Source organism: Heteronotia binoei, chromosome 7 (genome assembly GCF_032191835.1).
Source record: "Heteronotia binoei isolate CCM8104 ecotype False Entrance Well chromosome 7, APGP_CSIRO_Hbin_v1, whole genome shotgun sequence".
Classification (NCBI taxonomy): Eukaryota; Metazoa; Chordata; class Lepidosauria; order Squamata; family Gekkonidae; genus Heteronotia; species Heteronotia binoei.
The window spans coordinates 60140434-60165117 of record NC_083229.1 but is presented as its reverse complement, the minus strand read 5'-3'; the positions used below and the strand labels follow the sequence as shown (position 1 = coordinate 60165117).

At 41.9% G+C, this 24684-nt stretch overlaps 1 protein-coding gene and 1 pseudogene across 2 annotated transcripts in view; both read left to right on the top strand.

The window, feature by feature from the left end:
- NKAIN3 (sodium/potassium transporting ATPase interacting 3) overlaps nt 1–24684 on the top strand; it is a 470064-nt gene that overhangs the window by 415988 nt on the left and 29392 nt on the right. The window contains exon 5 of one of the 2 annotated variants that reach the window (XM_060243713.1): nt 19148–19208. In XM_060243713.1, the coding sequence (XP_060099696.1) occupies nt 19148–19208 (61 nt within the window). Of the gene's footprint in view, nt 1–19147; nt 19256–24684 lie in introns of both variants that reach the window. The other variant, XM_060243714.1, reaches the window with a different exon arrangement.
- On the top strand, nt 16050–16187 carry LOC132575579 (U1 spliceosomal RNA; annotated as a pseudogene).

The following is a 24684-nucleotide window of genomic DNA, read 5'->3' as shown; positions in this document are numbered from 1 at the left end:
TTTCCTGACCAGTTAGGCTAGGAACATGAGGATGCTCCTTGATGTCCCTTTACAAGCTAGCTGACTGGTACTGGCAGTTACATCTTCTATTAATTTCATCTGATATATAGGCAATGCTCAATCAGTCAGGCTTTATTACAGCTCACAAACCATACAGAAGGATAAAATACATTGTTCTTTAATTATTTACATAAAAGTTATGTACATATCAGAAAACCTATAGTAATTTGTACACAGGATGTTTGACCCATAGTTTCATTGCAGAAGAAGCAAGGGCCAAGAAGCAGCATTGTGTGGGCTGGGATACAACTTTACACCTTGATTTGAACTACCATGCTAGTTCTTCAGCTGCTGTTAACTTCCAGTTAATGACTGTAGCAAAACATCATAGGCATATGAAGGAGGAAATGTCTTTCATGTCTTGTCCTTTTTAATGCTAAGAAGCAGGTATATGCCTGCCACACTTGGGAAAGCTCATTAAGTTAATTGGGTCAACATGACAACCCCCAGAATGCCTATCGTATTAAAAATCACTGTCTCTGTTAAAGAGCTTGGGGCAATGTTGGGTCAAATCAACTAGACCATGAAATACAACTTGTAGTCTGATTAGAAGCTTCTAATTTCATTCTAAGTTTCTAGGTTAGTAGATTTTCAGGCCAAAAAGAAATGATAGGTTTAGGGAATTTTGTGACCCAGGCTACAGATAGACTACAGTGGTAAACCTAACATGGTTTTCTGAGAAAAGCATTGCAATAAGTTGCAGAGGAAAGCCGTATTTGTCTGCCGTAGAAGGTGCAGTTACAGAGACCAACCAGATTTTCAGAGTGTGAGCTTTCAGGAGTTAAAGTTCCCTTCAGACAAAGCAAGCTTTGATTTTCAAACGCTTATACCCCAAAAATATTCTTAATTTCTAAGGTGCTACTGGACTTGAATCTAGCTCTTACATTGCAATAAAATACACTTATTGAACACTGCTGTCATCAACAGTACATTATTATTGCTAGTCCTTTGGTGATTTTACACTGGGGTGCACAACGATCAAAGGTTTTCCCAGTGGGCAACTAGCACCTACCAAACTGTTTTAGATCAGGAAGATAGAGAGCAAAACATAAACCCCTGCCTCCATTTTACTGTCCTAAATGGGGCCCCTGCTTGTCTGTGATCTGAGTTCCCACTGGAACTCACAATGTACTTCTGATTGAGAGTTGTCATGGCAGACCCACACACAACCTAAGAATTTAGTAACAGATACTCAGGCCCCATCAGGAAGTGCTTTTGAAGACTGTCATTGTAGTATAAAAGGTGCCCAGAAGGTGCCCATGAAACTGTACAATCATATCTCACATGGCATAATAGCAATGAATATAATATTACATTTCCCAAATAAGAGAAAATTGGATGTAGGGTATTCAGAAAATGCTGTATCCCTGTTACAAAGGCAGATGTAGTCTTTATAATACGAGTGAATTACAAATACATTATTTGTTGTTCTAAGGAAGGAAGCAGAGGTGTGCAAAAAAAAAAAAATTGGAAATAATCGGATTTGGAAATATACAGGGCCAAAATATTCGGAATACTGTATATTTCCGAATACCAGTACTCGGAATAGCCGTATATACGGTAGATGTACAGCTATTTCCGAATATACGGCCCCATTATATCTATGGCCATTGAAACCAATGGCAAAATAGGGTATATTGGAAGCCTCCTGGAGGGGAGAGGGTTTGAGGGAGAGCCCCCAAATTTGCAGGGGACTCTCCCCTACAAACCCCCCATGTCCCAAAAAGATAGGGCCAGGGGCTCCCATTCCAGGGGCACCCATAGAGGGTGCCCCTATCCCACCATTATACCCTATGGGCCATTGAAATCAATTGCAACATAGGGCATAATTAGAGGCTACTGGGGGGCAGGTGGTTTGAGGGAGAGCCCCCAAAACTGCAGGGAACCCGCAGGGGACTCTCCCCTACAAAACCCCCAAGTCCCAAAAAGATTGGGCCAGGGGGTCCAATTCCTGGAGCACCCAAAGCCAAACCTAACTTCACACCAGAGAATCTCTATAGGACCCAAATGCACTACATCCATCTAGCTACTCTATGAACCCTGCTGGCCTAGAACCAATATAAACCCAGTTGCCAACATCACTGCCACACAAAACACAATCTGCTCAAGGTCTGCTCTGCAGACCTGGCTGCAGCAAACCCAGATGCCAACTCTCCAGCCCTGCCCCAAACAACGCGGGGAGAGCTGTCCAAGCATAACAAACATGCTGGTTCTGGGTCTCTCACCCAGATGCCAGCTTCCCTGCCACAGAACACTCAATCTACAGCTGCCAGCACTCCAGCCCTGCCCCAAACAACGTGGGGAGAGCTGGCCAAGCACAACCAGCATGCTGGTTCTGGGTCTTTCACCCAGATGTCAGCTTCCCTGCCACAGAACACACAATCTACAGATGCCAGCTCTCCAGTCCTGCCCCAGACAACGTGGGGAGAGCTGGCCAAGCATAACAAGCATGCTGGTTCTGGGTCTTTCACCCAGATGCCAGCTTCCCTGCCACAGAACACGCAATCTACAGATGCCAACTCTCCAGCCCTTCCCCAAACAATGTGGGGATAGCTGGCCAAGCGCAACAAGCATGCTGGTTCTGGGTCTCTCACCCAGATGCAAGCTTCCCTGCCACAAAACACACAATCTACAGATGCCAGCTCTCCAGCCCTGCCCCAAACAACACAACTCTCAAACAAGAGAAGCGGTGGACAGATCCAAATAACAACAACAGATCCAAACAGATCACTGAGAAAAGGCCAAGAAACTCAACTGTTAAAAAAGTGACCTTTTCAACAATAAAAAACCTCAGGCCAAATCAGTCAACAACACCTCCCCCCAAAAAAGAACCAGGAAAAGGGAAAACAGCACATGATGCAAAACCAACAGCAACAGATCCAAATCACTGAGAAAAGGCCAAGAAACTCGTTAAAAAGTGACCTTTTTAACAATGAAAATTAGGCCAAACAGCCCCCTACCGAGAACCAGAACCAGAAGAGAAAAGGAACAACAGCAGCACAACACAGCAGCAACAAATCAAACACAGAATCCTTTTAAAACAGTAAAAAAACCAGGAACTTTACCAACCCCTCCCCCCAAAAAACCCCTTCACCCTAACCCCAAGAAATCCAAGCCACCCAAATCAGGACACTGCACTTTTAAAAGTCCTCTCACTAAAGTAAGATAAAGGCAAATTGGCAACCCCCCCCACCCTAGGCCCCCACCCCCAGCAGAACCCCCTAACCCAAAATAAGCTACCCAGTACCCACCCACCCAAATCTGGATAAGTAAAGGTACTCTGAGTCTTAACAAGTCCTTTTACTAACTAAAATAAAAACAAGAACCCCAAGACTGTCTTACCTTAGATGTCTTCTCTTCTCCAGGCAGGTCAGGCAAGACTGAGAGAGAGCAGCAGCAGCCGAGGCCAAGGGCCAGCGCAGCACAATCTCTCTCTCACAACAACACCAACACAGCAGCAATGGAATGGAGTCCAGTCTGGCAGACTCCTTAAAAAGGTTCTCTGGCCCTACACAGAGCAGTTTCAAAAATACCACTGCTCTGTGATTGGCCAGAGAACAGTGTTTACTTGGATACCCAAGTAAACTAAAGAACAACAATGTTGCTGATGGCTGGGGGATTAGCCCAGCCATCAGCTACACAACAGCCCTGCAAAGCATGCATTTGCAATGCATTGTGCAAATGCATGCTTTGGATTGGCTGCTGGGGCTCCTCTCCCCCTCCCTCCCTGATCCCAGGGAGGCTATGGGAGAGGTGGGAAAAGACTTCCGAAGGTTGTAAAGGAGGCAAGCAGCTTCCCTGAGGCTGCAGAAGCTACTTTCCCACCTTTTCTATGAACTTCCATATACTTCCGAATATTGATTTGGAAGTATACAGGGAGCCATATACGGCTCCCGTATAATGGCTTCCAATTGGATTCAGAAGTATACGGCGCCGTATACTTCCGAATCAGGGGTGATTCGGCCGAACCGAATGCACACCCCTTGAAGGGAGTTGTTACTGTTCTATAGTGTTCATTTCTCAACCTGAAGGACCACATACAGCACAGAATCCATTTATACAACAGTTGGACTGGGTCCAGACTGGCAGCTCTGGGTGCATGGGAGGCATTTCAAATCAAGCCAGTTCAAAATGGCATGGCCAAATCCTGATCAGACGCTTCCATGCGAGTCACCCGTTCCCACACAGGAGGTGCTTTGGTGCCATCAGACAGCTGTTGCACACCATCCCCTTGGCACAGTTTGGTTTTCTTTTTTTCCATACATTTTTAATGGTCATGTGCTCTGGGCAGTTTTTTTAAAAAAGAATACTGGTGAGCACCTAGAGTGAATTGACAGGTTCACACCACCAATCTGCCTTGCTTGCATGCTCCCGTGCTCAGATGCCCAGAAAGACAGATGGTGTGTTTCAGAAGGATTTGCTACCACTTTGTAAGTGGTAGCTTTTTGAGCCACCTCAGAGACACTGCAGGATGGGGTGTGTACAGGAGCAGTATGGGAGGCAGATGTGCATGTTTGGACTTGATTTTTTAACCCACCTGTGAGTTGTCCTTGTGTCAACTTAAATGCTGGTCTGGACCCAGCCTTGTAGTTTCATTAAGGGTAGTGAAAATGCAGTAAGACCTAAAGTTTTTGCTTGGGATAAAGGCAATTCCCACAGCTGCTAACCTTTCACAGTTTCACACATATAATGGGATCACTTCCCATGGTAAAGGGAAATGTGGATTGTGCTATATTCTAAAGTTGGTTCAGCATGTGTTGTTCAGTAAATTATTTAGTCCTACACACATCTGCTGTGTTGCATCCCAAATAGTATAGCAATAGCACTTTTATTTAAAACAATACACCATCTGGGTTTAGAAATACATGTGGAAGTAAAATTAAAAGGGGCCCGGGGGCCAAATCAGGTCCCTGGAGGGCTCTTATCAGGCCTCTGAGCAACTGGCTCTTGTCTGCTTCCTTCACACAGGAGCTACAGAGCAAAACCTCAATTTTTTCCATTGGTTGAGGCTCCTCCCCCTCCTGGAAAAGGAAGAAAAGACCAAGAGCTTCCTTTGCCGAGATCCTCAGATCCCATGGAAGAAATACAAAGAAAGCACCTTTAAGACCAACAAGTGCTAATGTTTTAAGCATGTTTTATTTTAAGGGGTTTTTTAGTCATGTTTGTCTGTGTCCTTTTTAAAGTATCTTTGCTACCTAATCTTGAATAGACACACACATGGCCTAGCCCAGCCTCGACATGGCCTAGCCCTGCCCAACAAAGTCTCATTTATATCAGATCTGGTGCTCATAACAAATGAGTTCAACAACCCTGGGTTAGAGTTGGACTGCAACTGCAGAGACCCAGGTTCAAATTCCTGCTTGTTGTAGCACTTAATGGGTGACCTTGGGCCAATCATTCTCTCTCATCCTAATCTACCTCACAGGGTTGTAGTGAGGATAAAATGTGAGAGGAAGATCTGAGTGTGCTCTCCTGACCTGCTTGATATGTGAAACAATGGGTTAAAAATGAACTAAATAAGGGGAAGGATATACACTTTTCTCTTTTCCAGAGAAGACATATATTTGGCAGAATCCTGGAAGCTGTAGAGAACCCATAGTATCTTTCCTGGGAAACAGGTATGGATCTTTCTCTTCCCACATAAACTTTCTAGCCATCTTAAAATAATTTATGCATATTTGCTTAAAATGACATATTAAGCAGCTCCCAACTGCAGCAAATTGTCTATCAAATTATATGCAATGCTTGGTAAATACAATCTATACTCTTACACAAGCTGGATTAACTCTGTGTTACAGCACTTAACCAGCACTAATGAAATCATCCAGATAGGTATTTTTAGAGAGGGAGATTTTCTCAAGAGGATTAAGCTTTTCCATATGAACTCCACTAAATTTAGTCTGAGAAGTGAATGAATTAGGAGTTATTCACCTAGATAAGTGGGGTGGGGGGAGGATCAGCTCCAAGAAACACTATGATGGGAGAAGAGTATTGATATCTGGCCATCATTGTATCTTGTGGCTTTAAATGCCAAACTGTGAATATTTAAGATTGGAAAGTGGATACTTCTTATGTTGATGCAGAACAACTGCTAGACGTAAAGACATCAAGCTTTCTAATTCTGTATTCAAACCCAAAGGAGGGCACAGTTTCATAGTTAGACATAAAACATTTGTGACCTATGTTTCCTAAAACCAACTCTCTTGCCTGTGGCAACAGCTTTGCTAATCTGAGCAAAGCCTCCTGAAGGTGCAAGTAGGTAAAGTTAAAATCTGTTATTACCTAGGCATTCTCTAGTGTGCCTTCACCTGGTGGAATGGCCTTCCTGAGGGCTCCCATGCTTTTGTTGTTTTGCAGAACATGTTGAACAGATTTGTTCAGGAGGGCATTCTTATAAAGGGAATAGGATTGTAGTTTTAGGCTTGTATCAAGCAATGAGCAAGTGGAAACACAATGCCCTGATTTGTACAAGATCTTGCTCAAGTGGAAATGCAAGCGGAGATACAGTATGCTTGACTTAGTGCAAGTGGCTACCATGGTCTTTTTCCAGTTTTCTTTATATTCCTTTTGGAATAAAACAACAGACCACAGCATTTATTGATTGCAGACCAAGGAGAATCGGCAAAGCTTGGGGCTGGATCCTGGACAATGAAGTGACCTGCCTGCTGTTTGATAAAACATTCCACAGCCCACCTGCTGGGCAAAACCTGGGAGAGACAAACAAGCAGTATCACAAGGTGGCTGCCACTGAGTGGTACCATATGACACCTAGGGTGAGTCTGGGCACAGCTCCTGGAATGGGCATACCGTGTAGTGGCTCAAACCCCCAAACTCAATACGAGAGTCCTCAAAAGGGGCGAAGTTGACATACAAGCCCATCTCCCACAAGCCCACAACAAAGGATCCACCCAGATGTGCAAAACCACTCAGCTGTGAAATTTAAAGTATGCATACACAGATATCCAGGAAAAGGAGAGGGTGGGTGGTGATCCAAGAAAATCATGCGGCTGGAGCTACCAGGCAGCACAGTTTAAATAGAACTGTGCAGGCTCTATGTCACTCCTGAATAGAGCCTGCCAAAACTTCCCATGCCTAACCAGGCTGGCCCATATATGACGTGGGTCCTGCCAGTGCCCTGAGGCTCCCATCCCTGCTGCTCATTGGGCAAAAGATGTGGAAACCACCTCCAGCCTCTCCCAAGCAAGTGCTGCAACCTGACCCTTTGCCAGGTCCGTATTGGCCATGTTTTGCTGGCATAAGGGCTCTTGTGCAAGAAAAAAGTGTGCTGGGTCCAACCTTAAATATCTGGAAAATTTTAGGCAGGAGCTTTTTTGTTTGTTTTGTTTTAAATGTGTTGTTTATTGTATGTATTGTACTGTTTGTATTGTGTTGTTTTCTAGTTTGGTAATTCACCTTAAATCTCAACAAGAAAGGTGAACTGTAATTGAAGCAGATAATAATAATAATAATAATAATAATAATAATAATAATAATAATAATAATAATAATAATAATAATAATAATAATAATAATAATAATAATAATATTGTGTGGCAGCATTCAGGCATCACATGAAGCTAGGGTTGCCAAGTCCAATTCATGAAATATCTGGGGACTTTGGGGGTGGAGGCAGGAGACATTGGGGCAGAGCCAGGAGCAAGGGTGTGACAAGCATAATTGAACTTCAAGGGAGTTCTGGCCATCACATTTAAAGGGACCACACATCTTTTAAATCCCTTCCCTCTATAGGAAATAATGAAGGATAGGGGCACCTTCTTTTGGGGCTCATAGAATCGGACCCCCTGGTCCAATCTTTTTGAAACTTGGGGTTTTTTGGGGGAGAGGTACTGGATGCTATGCTGCAAATCTGGGGCCTCAACCTCAAAACACAGCCCGCCCTCCGAGCCCCAGATACCCGCAGATCAATTCTCCATTATTTCCTATGAGAATAAGTCTCCATAGGGAATAATAGAGTTCCCTGCCCTCCCCCCGCTTTCTCTCTCTCACTCACACACACGCTTAACTGTCTCTGGTGCAAGTGGGCAGCCCTGTTGGTCTGAAGCAGTAGAACAAAGCAGGAGTCTCTGGTGCCTCCTCAACGAGGTCTGGATAGTACAGGGGCTACGCTGTTCTTTTACACACACACTCACTTGTCCGAAAGGAAAGCAAAACAAACAGAGGGGCTGCATTCTCATGAGGTCTGCTGTTGCTAACCCTTCCCCATGAAGTACTTCCTGCTGCAATTTAAAGGCACACACACATTTTAAAACTGGACCTGTTTGCAGGTCCTGCCCAAGATCTAGAGATACAGGGTGGCTGTGGTGGAGGAGCTTCCCCCGCCGGCCAGCTGGCTGGGGGTGGGGGGAAGCCTGTAAAACCGGGGAATCCCCCGCTGGAACCTGGGGATTCGGAAGTCATAATTTGCTGCATGATTAGTTTGCAATGTTCCTGCTCTGTCCTTATCACACAAGAACGTTTTATTTAACTATTGATATACTTCCTCTGAAGACTGGACTCAAACAAAATGCAAGTCAGCCTAAAATGATAAAATTCTCTCTTATAACTATCAGACAGATTTCTAGCTCTCTGGAACAGGGTCCCTTTATTTCCCTTACCAAAAAACAAAAAGAAAACAAAACAGTCCCCTCTGCAGCTGTTCTGGCAGAGTATTTCGGTTTGAAACATTTTATTTGCAACGTATGGCAATAATATCCAATACTTATAAAATATTAATAAAAAACTTAATACCTATCCCATACATTACTTTTTTCGTCCTCCCCTCCCCCCATATCATGACCCCCGCCGGTGTCAATTACTTAAAGTACTAATAAAAAGGTAACCTTATCATATAAAGAATCTTAATCAAATCTTATTCAAAAGAAAACTACATTTCATCTTATAAGAGAATTAAAAAAAACCCTATATAAATCCCATTTAGTTATTATAATCCATCTTCATTCCTCTTTTTGAGACTCAATTATCATCAATAATCAACCAATGTCCTTTTATTTTCCATTCTTTTTGAGATCAATGATGCTTGTCACAACCTTGCTTCTGGCTCCACCTCAAAGTTCCTGGCTCCACCCCCCAAAGTCTCCTGGCTCCACCCCCAAAGTCCCCAGCTATTTCTTCGTTTCAAATAATTTTATTAGTAACATATGGTAATAAATTTCAATTTCTTGCATCACCAATAACTACTTTTTAAAAATCTATCCCATATACTACTTACTTCCCACCCCTCCCCCTGTTACTTGATCCCCGCCGGAGTTCTATACTTAAAGTATTAACATTAAAGGTACCCTTAACTAATAAGAACCAAAATTAATATCCTCCTCTCTCTTATACTTAATCATTATCAAAACTTGTCCAATGTCCTTTTATTTTCCACTGTTTTTCTACATATCTTCTGAACATTTTCCACTCCATCTTAAATATTTCTAAATCATAGTCTCTTAAGGTTCTTGTTAACTTGTCCGTTTCACTCCATGTCATACCTTTTACAATCCAATCCCATTTCTCTGGTGTTTTTTCTTGCTTCCACAACTGCATATGCAATGTCCTAGCAGCTGAGAGCAAGTACCAGATTAAAGTTCTATCTTCTTTTGGAAATTTTTCCATTTGTAATCCCAACAGAAAAGTCTCTGCAACTTTGTTAAATTCATATCCCAAGATCTTAGAAATCTTTTGTTGAATCATCTGCCAATACTTTTTCACAAGTCCACCACATATGGTAGAAAGAACCTTCATGTTTTTTGCATTTCCAACATCTGTCTGGCATCTTATTGTTCATCTTTGCCAACTTTTTAGGAGTCACATACCATCTATACATCATCTTAAAACAATTGTCTTTGATACTCTGACATGTTGAGAGTTTCATAGAGTTCTTCCACAAATCTTCCCATGTGTCCATCTGTATTTCTTTATTTACATTAATTGCCCACTTAATCATTTGAGATTTCACTACTTCATCTTCCGGACACCATTTTAAAATTAACTTATAGATTTTCGAAATTAATTTTTCATTATCTCCAAGCAGAACTTTTTCTATTTCTGTTTGTTCTCATCTTATTCCTTCAGTTTTAAGATCACTTTCCACCAAACTCTTTATTTGTTACATTTGAAACCAATCATATTTATAATTCAGCTCCTCAGCAGTTTTCAACTCTATTTTATCGCTTTGTATTTTTAATAGTTGATTGTATGACATCCATTTTCCTTCTCCTAACTCAGCTGTTATTTTCATTACTTCTGCTGGCACTATCTATAGTGGTTTTCTCTCATCGCCATATTTCTTATACTTCATCCAAATATTTAGCAAATTATTTCTTATGTAATGGTGAGAGAAAAAACCATCCATCTTTTTCTCCCCATAGTACATATAAGCATGCCGGCCGAATTTATTTCCATGACCTTCCAACGTTAAAAGTTTTTTATTCAATAGCATCACCCAATCTCTTATCCACACTAAACAAACTGCTTCATGATATAATCTTAAATCTGGTAATTGGAATCCTCCTCTTTCTTTAGCGTCTGTTAAATCTTTCATTTTAATCCTTGGTTTCTTTCCAGCCCATACAAATTCTGAAATCTTTCTTTGCCATTTATTAAATTGTTTACTGTCTTTCACAATCGGAATAGTTTGGAACAAATACATTATTCTCGGCAAAATGTTCATCTTAATTGCAGCTATTCTACCAAGCAATGACAAATTAAGCTTGTTCCACTTTATCATATCTTCATCCATTTTACGCCATAACTTTTCATAATTATTTTTAAACAAATCAATGTTCTTCATTGTTATTTCCACACCCAAGTATTTTACTTTAGAGGTAACTTCACATCCCGTTAACTTCTGCAATTCCTTTTGTTTATTTACTTGCATATTTTTACATAAAAGTTTTGATTTTTCTTTATTAACATAAAGTCCCGCCAATTCTCCAAAATCTTGTATTTTTGCTAACAACAAAGGTGTTACTTGTGTAGGATTTTCATTTATAAACATTATATCATCTGCAAATGCTCTATATTTATAGGTAAATCCTTTAATTCTCATTCCTTCTATTTCTTCATCGTCTTGTATTTGCATCAATAAGATTTCAAGAGTCATTATAAACAACAATGGTGAAAGCGGACAACCTTGTCTTGTACCTTTGCTGATTATCATTTCATCTGTAAGATCTGCAATTATACATAGCCTTGCACATTGATCAGTATATATTGCCTTTATTAATATTATAAAATTTTCTCCCAACTTTATTTTTTCCATTACTGCAAACATAAAATCCCAGTTCAAGTTATCAAAAGCTTTCTCTGCATCCACAAAAAATAATGCAACTTCCTTCTCTGGATGTCTTTCATAATATTCTACAATATTTACAACAGTTCTAATATTGTATCTTATTTGCCTTTTAGGGAGAAAACCCGCTTGATCTTCCTTTATAAAATTTATTAAATATTGTTTAAGCCATTCTGCCAGGATTCTTGTGTATATCTTATAATCATTATTTAATAATGAAATTTGTCCATAATTCTTTACATTCGTGACATCTCTTTCTTCTTTTGGAATCAACGAAATTACAGCTTGTTTCCATGTATTTGGTATTTTCCTATTTAATCTTATCACATTCATCAATTTTTGAAGTTTTGGTACTAATTCTTCTTTAAGCTTTTAAAAAATTTTTGCCGTATATCCGTCTGGTCCAGGTACCTTTTCCATTTTCATTACATTAATCGCTGCTTCAATTTCTATTTTTTCAATTGGATCATTCAAATTTTTTTTCATATATTCAGTTAAGGGTGCTATTTTGATCTTTTGCAAATGCGTTTTGATCCTTTCTTTCTTTACTTTAACACCCTTAAATAATTTAGCATAATACTTTAAAAAATCTCTCTTTATTCCTTCTTGATCTACCATCTCTTTTCCATCAGCCACAATTTTATTAATAATTTTACTTTCTCTCTTTTTCTTCAATTGCCATGCCAAGTACTTTCCAGGTTTGTTTGCTCCCTCAAAGGATTTTGTGTTGTAATTTTTTTCAAATTCCATTCCATTTCCTTATTTAACAAATGTATCATTTGTGTTTGTAATATTGTAATCTCCCTTATAATTTTCTTTTTTCCTGGCCTTTTTCTTAATTCACCTTCTTTTTTCTTAATTTCATTTTGAATGTCCAAGATCTGTTTATCTTTTGCTCTCTTATCTTTATTATTCAGTGTTATTAATATTCCTCTCATTACTGCCTTATAGACATCCCATACCATCCAAAATTCTATATCTTCTCTATCTTTGACTTGGAAATAAGCTTTAGTTTCATTTTCTAAATGTCATTATTTCTTTATTTTGTAGTAAATCATCATTTAATATCTATCTTCTCGACTTTTTAGACAATTTTGTAATCCACATTGTTGGGTTATGGTCAGCTCCTATTTTGGGTAAAATCTCTATCTTCTTTGTTATAAGTCCCAAATCTTTGGTACCCCACAACATGTCAATTCTAGGGTGTTTTTGCACTTACCTTTTACTGGCGCGACCATCCTCCTGACGCCGGCGAATCTGCATGGATTTCGCACCAGAAGCGCCGGCGCACCCAGAAGCGCCGGCTACTTCCGTCGCTAAGCCAGCGCAAACGGAAATCGCAAAGATGCAGGAAAACGTTTGCGCTGGCTTAGCGACGGAAGTAGCCGGCACAATGGGCTGCGCCGGCGCTTCTAGTGCGATATCACTGCAGATCCGCCGGCATGAGGAGGGTCGTGGCGCCAGTAAAACATGAGTGCGAAAACACCCCTAGAAAAAGAATTGAGACTAGAATTTTATACATTGGCTGAACAGAAGAAGAGAGGAGTAATTTTTTATATTAAAAAAGAATTAGACCCAAAATTGGCTTTTAAAGATAAAGATGGAAGATATATAGCCGTGGAAATTACATAGAATGCTAAAAAAAACTTTATTGTTGGGACTTTATGTTCCAAATGGTGCAAAGGACAATTTCTTTAAAAATATTATGCAACATCTTGATGAAGTGACTTATGGACAAATTTTGTTGATGCGGGACTTTAATGGAACAAATCAGAACACAATAAATAGATCTGGGAAGAAAAAATTGATAAAGAAGGGAAATTGCCAAAGTCTTTTTTTGAGTTGGTTAAACAAGAGAATTTGGAGGATATTCGTGATCTTGCAGCCTGCAGCGTAGCTGCTAGGCTGCTTGGAGCTGTTTGCCCTCCAGGGCGGGAGAGTTGGTCTGCGCCCTGTTTGGGCGCGCTTTGCAGGGGGCGGGGTTTAGCCGCATCAACGGCTAGCTCCCCATCCCTTTCCTCAGTCCCTCGGCGATCGGCCCTCCCACCCGCCCTGTCTGCTATGTGGGCATTGCTGGTTGCCTCATTTGGGGAGCCGGGTAGGATTTTTTTACGCCCCAGCTGATTGGCTGGTGCTGGGGTGTGTTTTTCGCCTACCCTGCATAGCAGTGCAGTGGATTGTGGAATTGGCTTTGGGAAGGTGCCTTTAAATAGGCGGTCACTTTAGTTGGCAGGTTTTAGGGGTTTAGGACACTATGCGGCTAGGGGAGGACTGTGAAGCATCCCCCCCTTTGGGGGAAATTTGGGGTCTGGCATGATCGGCCTTGGGGTTTGGAGACCCGGGTTGGAGAATGCAGACTGTCCAGGAGGCTCGGCTAGAGGGTGCCTTTCTGCCGAGACGTGCATCTGGGTTTGGGCCCTCTGGTGCGGGCCTCCCTGCTGGGCCTGCCTGGAGGGAGCTGAGCAGCTCAGCTCCGGAAGGGGGGCTGGGTCCTCGCCCGTTAATGGCAGGGGAGCGGTCGCGGTGACCCCTAGCCCTGGCCAGGCCGCTGGTGGGGTACCCTTGCTGTTCATGTTGTAAGTTAATAAAGTGGCCCAATTTCAATCCAATGCATTGTGTCCGACTCGTTATTCTGACCTTGGTGGGCAAATGGAGGAAATTCAATCCTAATGTACAGGACTATACCTTTTTTTCAGCCAGACATAATTCTGGCAGAGTATTTCATACTGTCAGTCTTCTGATCAAGAATGCCCAGCCTAGAGTGAGGCAAAGCAGAGCAGATTGATAATCAAGAGTGCTGGGCGAGGAGGAGGAGGCCATAGGGAACCTGCAAAGGATTATAATAGGAAAGGTGGTCTGTGAAATATGATGGCTCCAGACTGTGGAGGGCTTTAATTCCTAGTAGGACACTAATTCCAGTTCCTTGTAATGTATGAAGGCAGGTGCCTGGATAAAGCTGAGTTTATTCTCATAAACTGGGATTGAAAACCATGATTTAATCCTGGTTTAGGACCCAAGTTTGTGGAGAGTAAAGAAACATTCACATATCTGGATGCTGCATGCCTGTGTCATGAGGAATCAGGGTAAATTCAAGGCAAGAAGCCTTAGTTGAACAGTATGTGATGAGACTGAGGGGAATCTATTTCATCCCTGACAGCAAATTGTATGATGTCTGAATATAGCCTGCATTCGCAGGTCTAATTAAAGGCAGAAATATATGTTTGGGGAAAACTACCTTTGGAAGAGGAGTTGGGGGCATATCTTCTAACCTTAAACATTCACAATTGAGATTCCCTAGCTTCATTACTCACAGTTAAACTTTCTCAAATGATCTGAAGAACTATTCAGTGATACAGTTGTGCCAGGTTTTCTTTTGTTATCCATAAATATAGATTACATTCTACTAGCTGAGCTCAGGCAAATTGCCAACAAAGGCTATTTTCATTAAGATGCTGAGAAACTAAGCAGGACCGACCAATCACCCCACTGTAAACTGGTTATTAACCTAACAGTTAGATGGACTTTTATGAGTACAGCTCTATTAATTTAGTAGCAGTTGGGTTAATCAAGATATCAAAAGTAATTTGTTGAAATAAATATTTTATTTTATCATGGTCATTAATAAAGGAAGAAGGTTTATAATAATGTTCTGTCTTCATCTACTCTTAATATATAGATAAATAAAGATCAAGACAAAGACATAGAGAACAGTATAATATTTGCAACTGTTCACATACATTAGTTAGATTTCAGTCACCAAGTCAACTACTAGTATGTCATTCCTTTTGTAAGTATTTGTGGCAGTTGTCATTTGGTGCATTTATCACTGAAATAGTCAGGATTTTTAGACAGAGGTATTCTCAGTCTAATATTTTGCGATGTGCTCAAGATGAGCAAAGCTAAGAAGCCATGTATTTTTGCACTTTCTCAATGGGCATATATGCTTCCAAATACACGCACATAAGTCATCACATATGATTATCTGCACATGGATTATACAGTGTCTTGTGGGTGGAGATGTTGTCCATAAAGGAAAACATAATTCTTAGAGCTGCCATTGTGTTCACAGAACATAAATTACAGCTTAAGTGTATATTGGTGTAACTAATTTGATACATAACAAGTTTAGTTCAATACACTTGCAAAAATGATGCAGGCTATGATGTCCTATGATCATGAAACATGTTGAGTCATTCTCCAAACTGCAAAAGTACTAAAAATGTCCACTTATATGGACTTCAACCTGAAAAATAAATTATGTGACTTGGTTGTTTGTATTATGGATTTAGTTTCACTGTGGTTCTCAACAGATGCTAAGCTGTTACATCTTAGGGTTTTTCTGCACAGGTGTTTTTTTGGTTCTGAACCCATACCACTTCTGTTGTTTGGGGGAAGGGTTTGCTAATTGTCATGTGTTTTGGTGCTTATAAGTTTCACTTTGTTTTTTCTCTGGGTTTTGGGGAAGCACTATTTCCCCAATCTTTTTTTCAGACCAGTATGAAATTGCCTTTATTCTTCATGTATAATGCTTCAGTAGATTTTTTGTCCCACTCATTGATCAAGGCCCACCTCCCATCATCAAACCATGCCCTCTCTCCACCCTGTGCCATGATTTCATATTTTTTTTTGAAAATTTCAAAGCAGTATCAGTAGACCAGTATAAGGTCTTATATCACTCTAAGAAGGAATATACATACTTATCTGGCAGGGGAGACACCTTGACTATGAAGGAGGTTTTCCCAGGGTGAGGCTCATCCATTGCACTCTGTGGGTGCTGACCTCTGCAATTTCCCCAAATGTGGGAACCTTGACTGCATAATTTGTGGTTAAAAGAAAGAAGGAAAATACATGCTCCAAAACCACCTTACCACCCTAACAACTGAATTTTCTTCTTTAAAAAAGATAGAAGTGCAATTTAAAAAAAAAAAATCTTTCCATCATTTTCTGGTTTTTTGTGGATGAAAATGTCAATTGTTGCACATGTGCATAGATCAAACTATGAACAGTAAGTACCCTTCAGCCAATCAATGTTGAGCATGAACTTAACTATCCAATACAAACACTTCTTCTTGTGGATGGCTACATTGAACACTGGAGAAAATGCTTTTACACAGCATTAAGAAGCCCTATTTTTCAAATTTACCTTCATTTGTTGGTTCCTGCAATGGCTACCAAAAGAAATGTTTATTTAAACGCTTCTGGAAGTTGGGACTCATAAGATTATAAGCAAATCACTTTCCTCTGTGCCTGATAGTTACTGCACACACACACACACACACACACACACATATTGATGAAATTGGAGAAAATAATCTGACAACTGCCAGTTGAACTGCATTTTTGCAGTTATCACAAAGTCAGTCTGCAAGCTATGTTTTAATTTTTTAATGTGATAAATCTCCCTTCCCTTCCAAACCACACCTACATAGATGTTACGTGGTACAACAGCTAATGGCATGTAGAAGTTCTACTATTCAATGTAACATCACCAGGTCCCACCCCATGACATCACTTAAATTCACCTGTTGTATCAGGCCCAACCCAATGAATCTCAGGGTGTTAAGTGATGGGGCCCCTCTCCCTCTTCAATGTACTCCTCACACTATAGAATTTCTAACTTTGGGTCTGATTCCATAAGCAAGAGAAATCATTGTAAACATCATATACATCACATGGCTATCAGAATCTATCAAATGAATAATTAAATGGTTGTGAGAGGACATCTGCATAGACATGAAGATATATGTATATCTTTTGATTATTAGAGTACTCAGAACTGAATGTATAATCCAACTCTATTGCAGTGCGTTGTGTTTGAAGTGAGGTAATAGAGAATTCTGTTTTGTGTTAGTCACTGCTGAATGCTGAAGTCAACAGATGATGCACATATGTGAGTCAGTTATAAGTAAGCAAGAGGGGAAAAGGTATGAGGTACTTTGAGTCTAGATAGAGGGACAGCTTATTCCACATAAATTTAATGCTGTGTTTGAGATGCTTTAGAGCAAGTGCCCCCATCAGACATCTTTGGAATTCTATCAGCCTTCAGACACCTTTGGAATTCTGATACCAGGTAGTTAGCATAACCACAAAATGGGTGCCATGGGAGGTGAAGTCAGCCACAAAATGGCTGTCATAGGAGGCAGAGCTAACCACAAAATGATACGGTTATGCACAACTCTAGTAGTAACTTTTCAACATTTCAGGCTGAAGCTCTGTTTAACAGGATGCCTTTTATAATGAACATATTGTTGGAAAACCTTTCCTTGCTTACACACAGCGTCCTTTTAGTCACACAGTGAAAATCTTTTTGCTTCCACCAAAACAATATGGCTTTTTGTTGTTGTTTTAAGATATGCACAGCCAATGAGATATCCAATGGCCAATAAAAAGCCTTCTGGGCATAGCTCCACCCACTTTCTAAAAATACTTGGTGCACTCCAGGAAAGCTGTCAGCAGGCTGCATGGCCCCCAGAGTACCACACTGGGGACTTCTACCTTGTTTATTTATTTAGAACTCTAGAAGGAAGCCCAATAACTCTTATTGGAGGCAAGACAGAAAAAAAAGAAGTCTGCACCTTCTGATGAAAGACACTGATGGAGACAGGCAAATCTCCCTGGGAAGGGAGTTCCAAAGATTTGATACCATAATTGATAAGATACTGAAAATGTTTTGAGAAAACCCCACCTTTGAGGACAAATCCAAGCCTGAGAATTCTTCACTGCACATTCTGAAGATACTGTGAGCTTTAGTGGAATTGGCTCCGCTATAAAGCACATTTCAAGGGCAGTGCATTCAGACAGGCATTGGTTGCCCAGAGGGATGGTTTGTCTCCTTGACTGCTGTTATGGAAGCTTTTTGTCATTGTGTGATGACTAGATTCCATAAGCTCCCATTCTTGTCTCTATAGCATTTATGATGCTAAAATAAGATTAAGAAAGAATTTAAAATAATCACTTTTTTCTTTAAAAAACTGCATGTGTCCAATTTTCCTCCAATTATTCTTCAGATATTCTATTTATTTTACAGTGTCTGATTGAAAAATCTTCAATAATTTTCTAAAACTTGTGTGTCACAATATCATGACACACCAACTTTAGAAAATTCTTGAAGGTTTTTCAATTGTATAGCTAAGTTGTGACAATGTGTAGCTAAATTAATGCCTGAAATAGTAGTTTTTAAAAAGCATTTTAAGTTTAAGAGCTTTTAAATAACATTTTGTTTTTTAATTGCTGAAGTTATCTGCTGAGGAGTTATGTGCATTCCAGTCCTTCCACAGGCAGCAGTTGTCACTTCAGAAAAAATATTTGTTACAACTTTGAGAGCTATAGCTTAAATGGAGGGAAGGTTCCATAAGGATCTCACAGGCAAGAAAATCCTATTTTGCCCCACTGGCTCCTGCTTTGTTGAATCCTATTTTGCCCCACTGGCTCCTGCCCCCAGAGGGATGTTGAATCTTAATAGTGTTAGGGAGCTGGTAGTGTGAGATATTGCTATAGGATCACATGATTCTGGAACAAGGCTTAGTACTGTACAAAATGTGATTCACATTGCTCTGTAGATTGCGCCAAAATACTGAATTGTTTAAAGTGTCTTTACTGACAAATTCTTGAAAGTGCCTTTACTGTCATTCCAACTGTGTGATTTAATTCAATCTTGCACTAGCTTATCATGTTTAAAATTTGATTTTATTTAAGAGAATAAAAGAGTTTAGAACAGCACACTTGGTTTGTACATTTGAATATTTTGTGCTTTTGAGGACTAATAGTTTATTTTTCTTTGTTTTCCCACAGTTGGTCGGCTTTGTCTATGCCTGTTACGTGATCAGTGTCTTCATGGAGGAAGAGGACAGCTGTAAGTACTGATATACACCTACCCATCTCTGGAGCCACAATCCTAGGGTGAGATTTAGTATTACACTAGCCAACTTTATGAAACTAATGGGGAAAATTTCCAACTGACAATCAGTCTCTGTGAACTAGGGTGGCCAGACCGTCCCGGGCACCCGGGAAAGTCCTGGTTCTGGCCCCCAATTCCCGGCTCCCGGGCTGGCTATACCGGGACCATTAGAGGTCCCGGTTTAGCCAGCCAGAGAGCCGGTGGGCCGCGGGCGGGGAAGGCGGCGAGGGAGGGAGGGAGCGTCCCTGCGCGTGCGCAGGGCGATTGTGGTGGGCTCTGCGCATGCGCGGGGACGCTCCCTCCCTCACTCGCCGCCTTCCCCACCCGTGCGTGGGGCCCGGCGGCGGTGGCGGAGGCCGGGGAGGCGGCGGAGAGGCCGGCGCTGGTCGCTGGAGGCCCTCCAGCGACCAGTGCTGGCCTCTCCGCCGCCTCCCCGGCCTCCGCCACCGCCGCCGGGCCCTGCGCGCGGGCCTCCACTGCAGGTGGAGGCCGGGGAGGCAGCGGAGAGGCCGGCGCTGGTCGCTGGAGGCCCTCCAGCGACCAGCGCCGGCCTCTCCGCCGCCTCCCCGGCCTCTGCCACCGGGCCCCGCGCGCGGGCCTCCACTGCAGGCGGAGGCCGGAGAGGCTGGCGCTGGTCGCTGGAGGGCCTCCAGCAACCAGCGCCGGCCTCTTCCTCCCTCCCTCCCTCCTTCCTTCCCTCCCTCCCTCTGGCCACCCCTGGAGTAGACAATACTGACTTTGGTGGACCCAAGCACTGATTCAATGTAAGGGAGCTTTGTGTTTGTGACTGGAGTAGACAATACTGACTTTGGTGGACCCAAGCACTGATCCAGTGTAAGGGAGCTTTGCGTTTCTGACTGGAGTAGACAATACTGACTTTGGTGGACCCAAGCACTGATTCAGTGTAAAGGAGCTTTGTGTTTGTGACTGGAGTAGACAATACTGACTTTGGTGGACCCAAGCACTGATTCAGTGTAAGGGAGCTTTGTGTTTGTGTCTTCTGGTGCAATTTTGTTCTCAGATCCTCTATTTACTTCATCAGTATATGGGATAAGGCACTTTCTCAACTGTGCTGCATAATGCAGCCTATTTATTTTGTCTGTTTGCTCTGTTGGCTCTATCTGCGCCACCTTCATCACTTTCGGGGTGTGGATCCCCCAGTGGGGTGGTCTCCCGACTCCCTCCGCCAGCTGTTTCTGATAGCCCTGTGCCCCCTCTTTCATTTGATATGTGTCCCGTGCGGGTGCCACCCTCCCGCCGGGAGATGCCGCAAAATGAGCCCCCTTGAGGCTTATGGCGGCAGGGCTCAGGGGAAGTGAGCTAGACTGCTGTTCTTTTGAGGGGTTATAGAGTGTTTCGAGCCCGTCCCTGTGGCATCGGTCCCATCGTTGTAGGGCCCAGCGGGCCAGCGCAGCGGCCCGCTGAAGCAGCCTGTCAGTCACTTCCGGGTTCCTGTCCTGCATCTCGACCTGTGTTATTAGTGACAGGCTGCTTCGGCGGGCCGCTGCGCCGGCCCCCTGGGTCCCAAACTTCCTGTTTCCGGCGGTGGCATGACATCACTGGAAGTGACGTCACCGGAAGTGACCTTCCCCCCCCAGGTGTCCCTGGCTGGCCTTCAGACATTATGGCCACCCTACAGTGTGAACAATAACCATTAACACTTAAAATGGCCCACATTATTGACATTTGCCTTAAATTGTCATTTATATTAGGCATCCCAGCTTGATTGACAGTGAAACAGCCACATTTTTCACCTTGGAAATCTTTTCCTGCAGTACAATTTAATCATGACATATTGTAAATATGTGGTGTGCACCTATTTTCTCTTTTTGTGTGCACTTTTAGAGCACTGTGTTGGATTCCATCAGCTTTTCTACTTAATCTTGCCCAATTTCTCTCCTTGCTGCTACTTCCTTCCTGCATGACTTTTGCCATGTGGGCTCCATCACCCCCCAGAGTAGTCTTTTCAGTGGTCAAAACAGGCCCTTGCCCTCTCTTCAAGGGAGGAAAAGCTGTTAAGAGCCGACCCACTGTTTACTGGGGTATTTCTAAAAAGGTGAACAATAGAACAGATAATCCCAAATTAACATAATATTAAGAAATCAGAACAGTTCTTATATCCAGTATTCATCATGATTGGATTGCTGATGTTATTTTTGCAAGAATGTTGTGATATTCTGAATGGATATACAATGAAATCCTAAACAGAGTTTACTCTTCTAAACCCACTGGCTTCAATGGACTTAGAAGAGTATAGCTAGGGCTGGCCCTAGACTACCTGGTGCCCTAGGCAAAGCTAACTTCTGGCAAACCTCCCCCCCTTCCACACACACACTGATAACCAGTTTAGTCTTAAAGGTGCCACTGGACTCAAACTATGTTTTTTTGTTAGTACTGATATTGTAAATTAAAACTTAGCTTTAATACAGCTCATTTAAGTCTTTCACTTACATTTTCAGTGATCCCTACTGCACCCCTGTGAGGGAGATCAGTATTATTTTTGTTCCACTGTGTGTATTGCCTGACTTTTTTAAAAAATTCAGAGAGTAAACATGCTGGTGTGCAGTAGGATTCAGGTCCATTAACACCTGGGCAAGATTTCCTTGGTATAAGTTTACAACTATTTTGCTTTTAATTCTGCGGGATTATATTTTGTCCTGTTTCAACCCCAAGACATCTGCATCAAGCCTTTTGGTGTGTAAAAAGTTTAGAGTGTATTGATTTGTGACCGTTTCCTGCCATGAATGCGAATGCTTCTTAGGAGGGAAATGGACGTTTTAGATCATAATTTATTTCACAACTACAATAAAGGCACAAACTGATTTAAGAAATCACACTTCTATGTGAGGGTTGTGAAGGGGTTAAGAGTAGAAGGAAGCAGTTATAAGCAGTGGCTATTTCCTTTCCTCTGCTGTTTCATATTGTCAACATAGTGATCAAGCCTAAAAGCAGATAGATCTTTCCATTTGTGTATTCTGATACCAAGATGGCATTCCTAGAGAGCAACATCTCTAGAATTTAAGTCCAACAAACTATGTACAGATCCTAGACTATTTATATTGAGAACACAAATAACAATATTCTTAAAATAATATCTAAACATCTGTTCATCATTTATTATTTTCTTCATTTTAGTCTGCCTTTCTTGCAGAGACTTATAAGAGATAAGGGGAAAGAAGGTGGCATGGTATAACTCTGAAGCCAAGCAGGATTGGTTTTCGGAAGGGAGACCAACTAGTAAGATAGATAGATAGATAGATAGATAGATAGATAGATAGATAGATAGATAGATAGATAGATAGATAGATAGATAGATAGATAGATAGATAGATAGATACATTTTATTTGCATCCCGCCCTCCCCGACCAAGCAGCTCAGGGCGGCTAACAGCATAAAATTCGATACATACATTGTATAATAAATAACATTTAAAAACAGTTAATTAAATCCATAAAATTCTAAAAAAACATTAATACATTTAGTGCTATTCCATCAGTAAGTTTAGTTGGCAATTTAGTAGTATCAGCTGGTGAAGGCCATTTGGAACACAGTGGTTTTGCAGGCCCTGCGGAATTGTTCAATGTCCCGCAGGGCCCGCATTTCCTCTGGGAGCTGATTCCACAGCTGTGGGGCCAGAACTGAGAAGGCCCGAGTACGGGTACTTTGGAGTCTTACCTCCTTTGGCCCGGGGATAGTCAGCAGGTTCTTCCCTGCTGACCTCAGTGCTCTCTGGGGTTCGTACGGGGAGAGGCGGTCCCTAAGGTAGGCAGGTCCTCAGCCATAAGACTCTGCAGGACGCAATGGCAAACCACCTCTGCTTCTCACTTGCCTTGAAATCCCCTTGCTAGGATTGCCATACATTGGTTAAGACTTGGCAGTACTTTACATGCACGCACACGTTTACATTACTGAGCAGTCCGGTCATATGGACTAACATGCCAACCTTAGAAACACAACTCCATCAGATAGATGGAGAGTATGTGTTATTTTTGTAGCAATGAAAATCTTTGGCAGACAGAGATGCCCAGCACGAATGTCAGTTCCTGTTACTGAGACACTGTGGGGCAGGAGGAGCTTGTTCTCTCTCTGGAAGATTGGGTTCAGGGGCTGGCCTCTAGCAGAACAGCTCTCCTTGGGTGATTGTGGGGAGAAAGAGGTGGGGCGAAAGGGGGAAGCAGCTGTCCTGCTTGCTCCCACCAGATGGTTTATATGGGGGGGAGAGTGTGTTGGCCCCTCCCTCCCTCATCCCTTGGTGATGGCCACTCACTACCGACTTTATGAAACTAATGGACTCAGCTGCAGTAGAAGAAGTGTCTCAGCTGCAGTAGAAGAAGGTGCTTGGATCTAGAACAGAGCTGCCGGTAAGCTGTTGCTGAGTGAGTAGAGCTTGTTTGCCTAGGGGTAATTGCTGGCCCCATCCTCTGCTGTTGCTCCGGCTGTTGAGTCAGAGGTGGGTGGGGGCTTGAGCCTTTATTTTGCAAGGCTCTTCCTTGCCAAAGGCAGAAGTGGCTCAGCTGCAGTAGAAGACAATCGTTTATCAAAATCAAGACATTGTTTATCTTGATTTCAGTAAGGCTTTTGATAAGGTTCCACATACTATCCTTGTTGACAAGTTGGTAAAATGTGGTTTGCATCCTGTTACCGTTAGGTGGATCTGTAACTGGTTGACAGATCGCACCAAAAGAGTGCTTGTGAATGGTTCCTCATCCTCTTGGAGAGGAATGACATGGAGTGCATCAAGGATCTGTCCTGGGACCTGTTTTGTTCAACATCTTTATCAATGATTTGGATGAAGGAATAGAGGAAATGCTTATTAAATTTGCAGATGATACAAAATTGGGAGGGGTTGCAAACACAGAAGAAGACAGAAACAGGATACAGCATGACCCTGACAGGCTGGAAAACTGGGCTAAAATCAATAAGATGAATTTTAACAGGGATAAATGTAAAGTTCTGCATTTAGGTAGGAAAAATCCAATGCATGGTTATAGGATAATAATAATAATAATAATAATAATAATAATAATAATAATAATAATAATAATAATAATAATAATAATAATAATAATAATAATAATAAATTTTATTTGTACCCCGCCCTCCCCTGCCGAAGCAGGCTCAGGGCGGCTAACAATACGGTGCCCCATGGTGCACCAACAATAAAACAGTTACATTGGAAACATTAAATTAAACATTAAATTAACCTTAAAAGCCTGAATTAAAACAATTAACTAAAACATATTATAACGCTATCCTTGACACTCTTCTAGTTGATGCTGATGGCGGATTTCCAGTTATTCATAAGCTAATTTAAAAAGGGTGGTCTTGCAGGCCCTGCGGAACTGATCAAGGTTCCGCAGGGCCCGCACCTCCTCTGGGAGTTGGTTCCAGAGATGTGGGGCTGCGGCCGAAAAGGCCCGAGAGCGAGTGT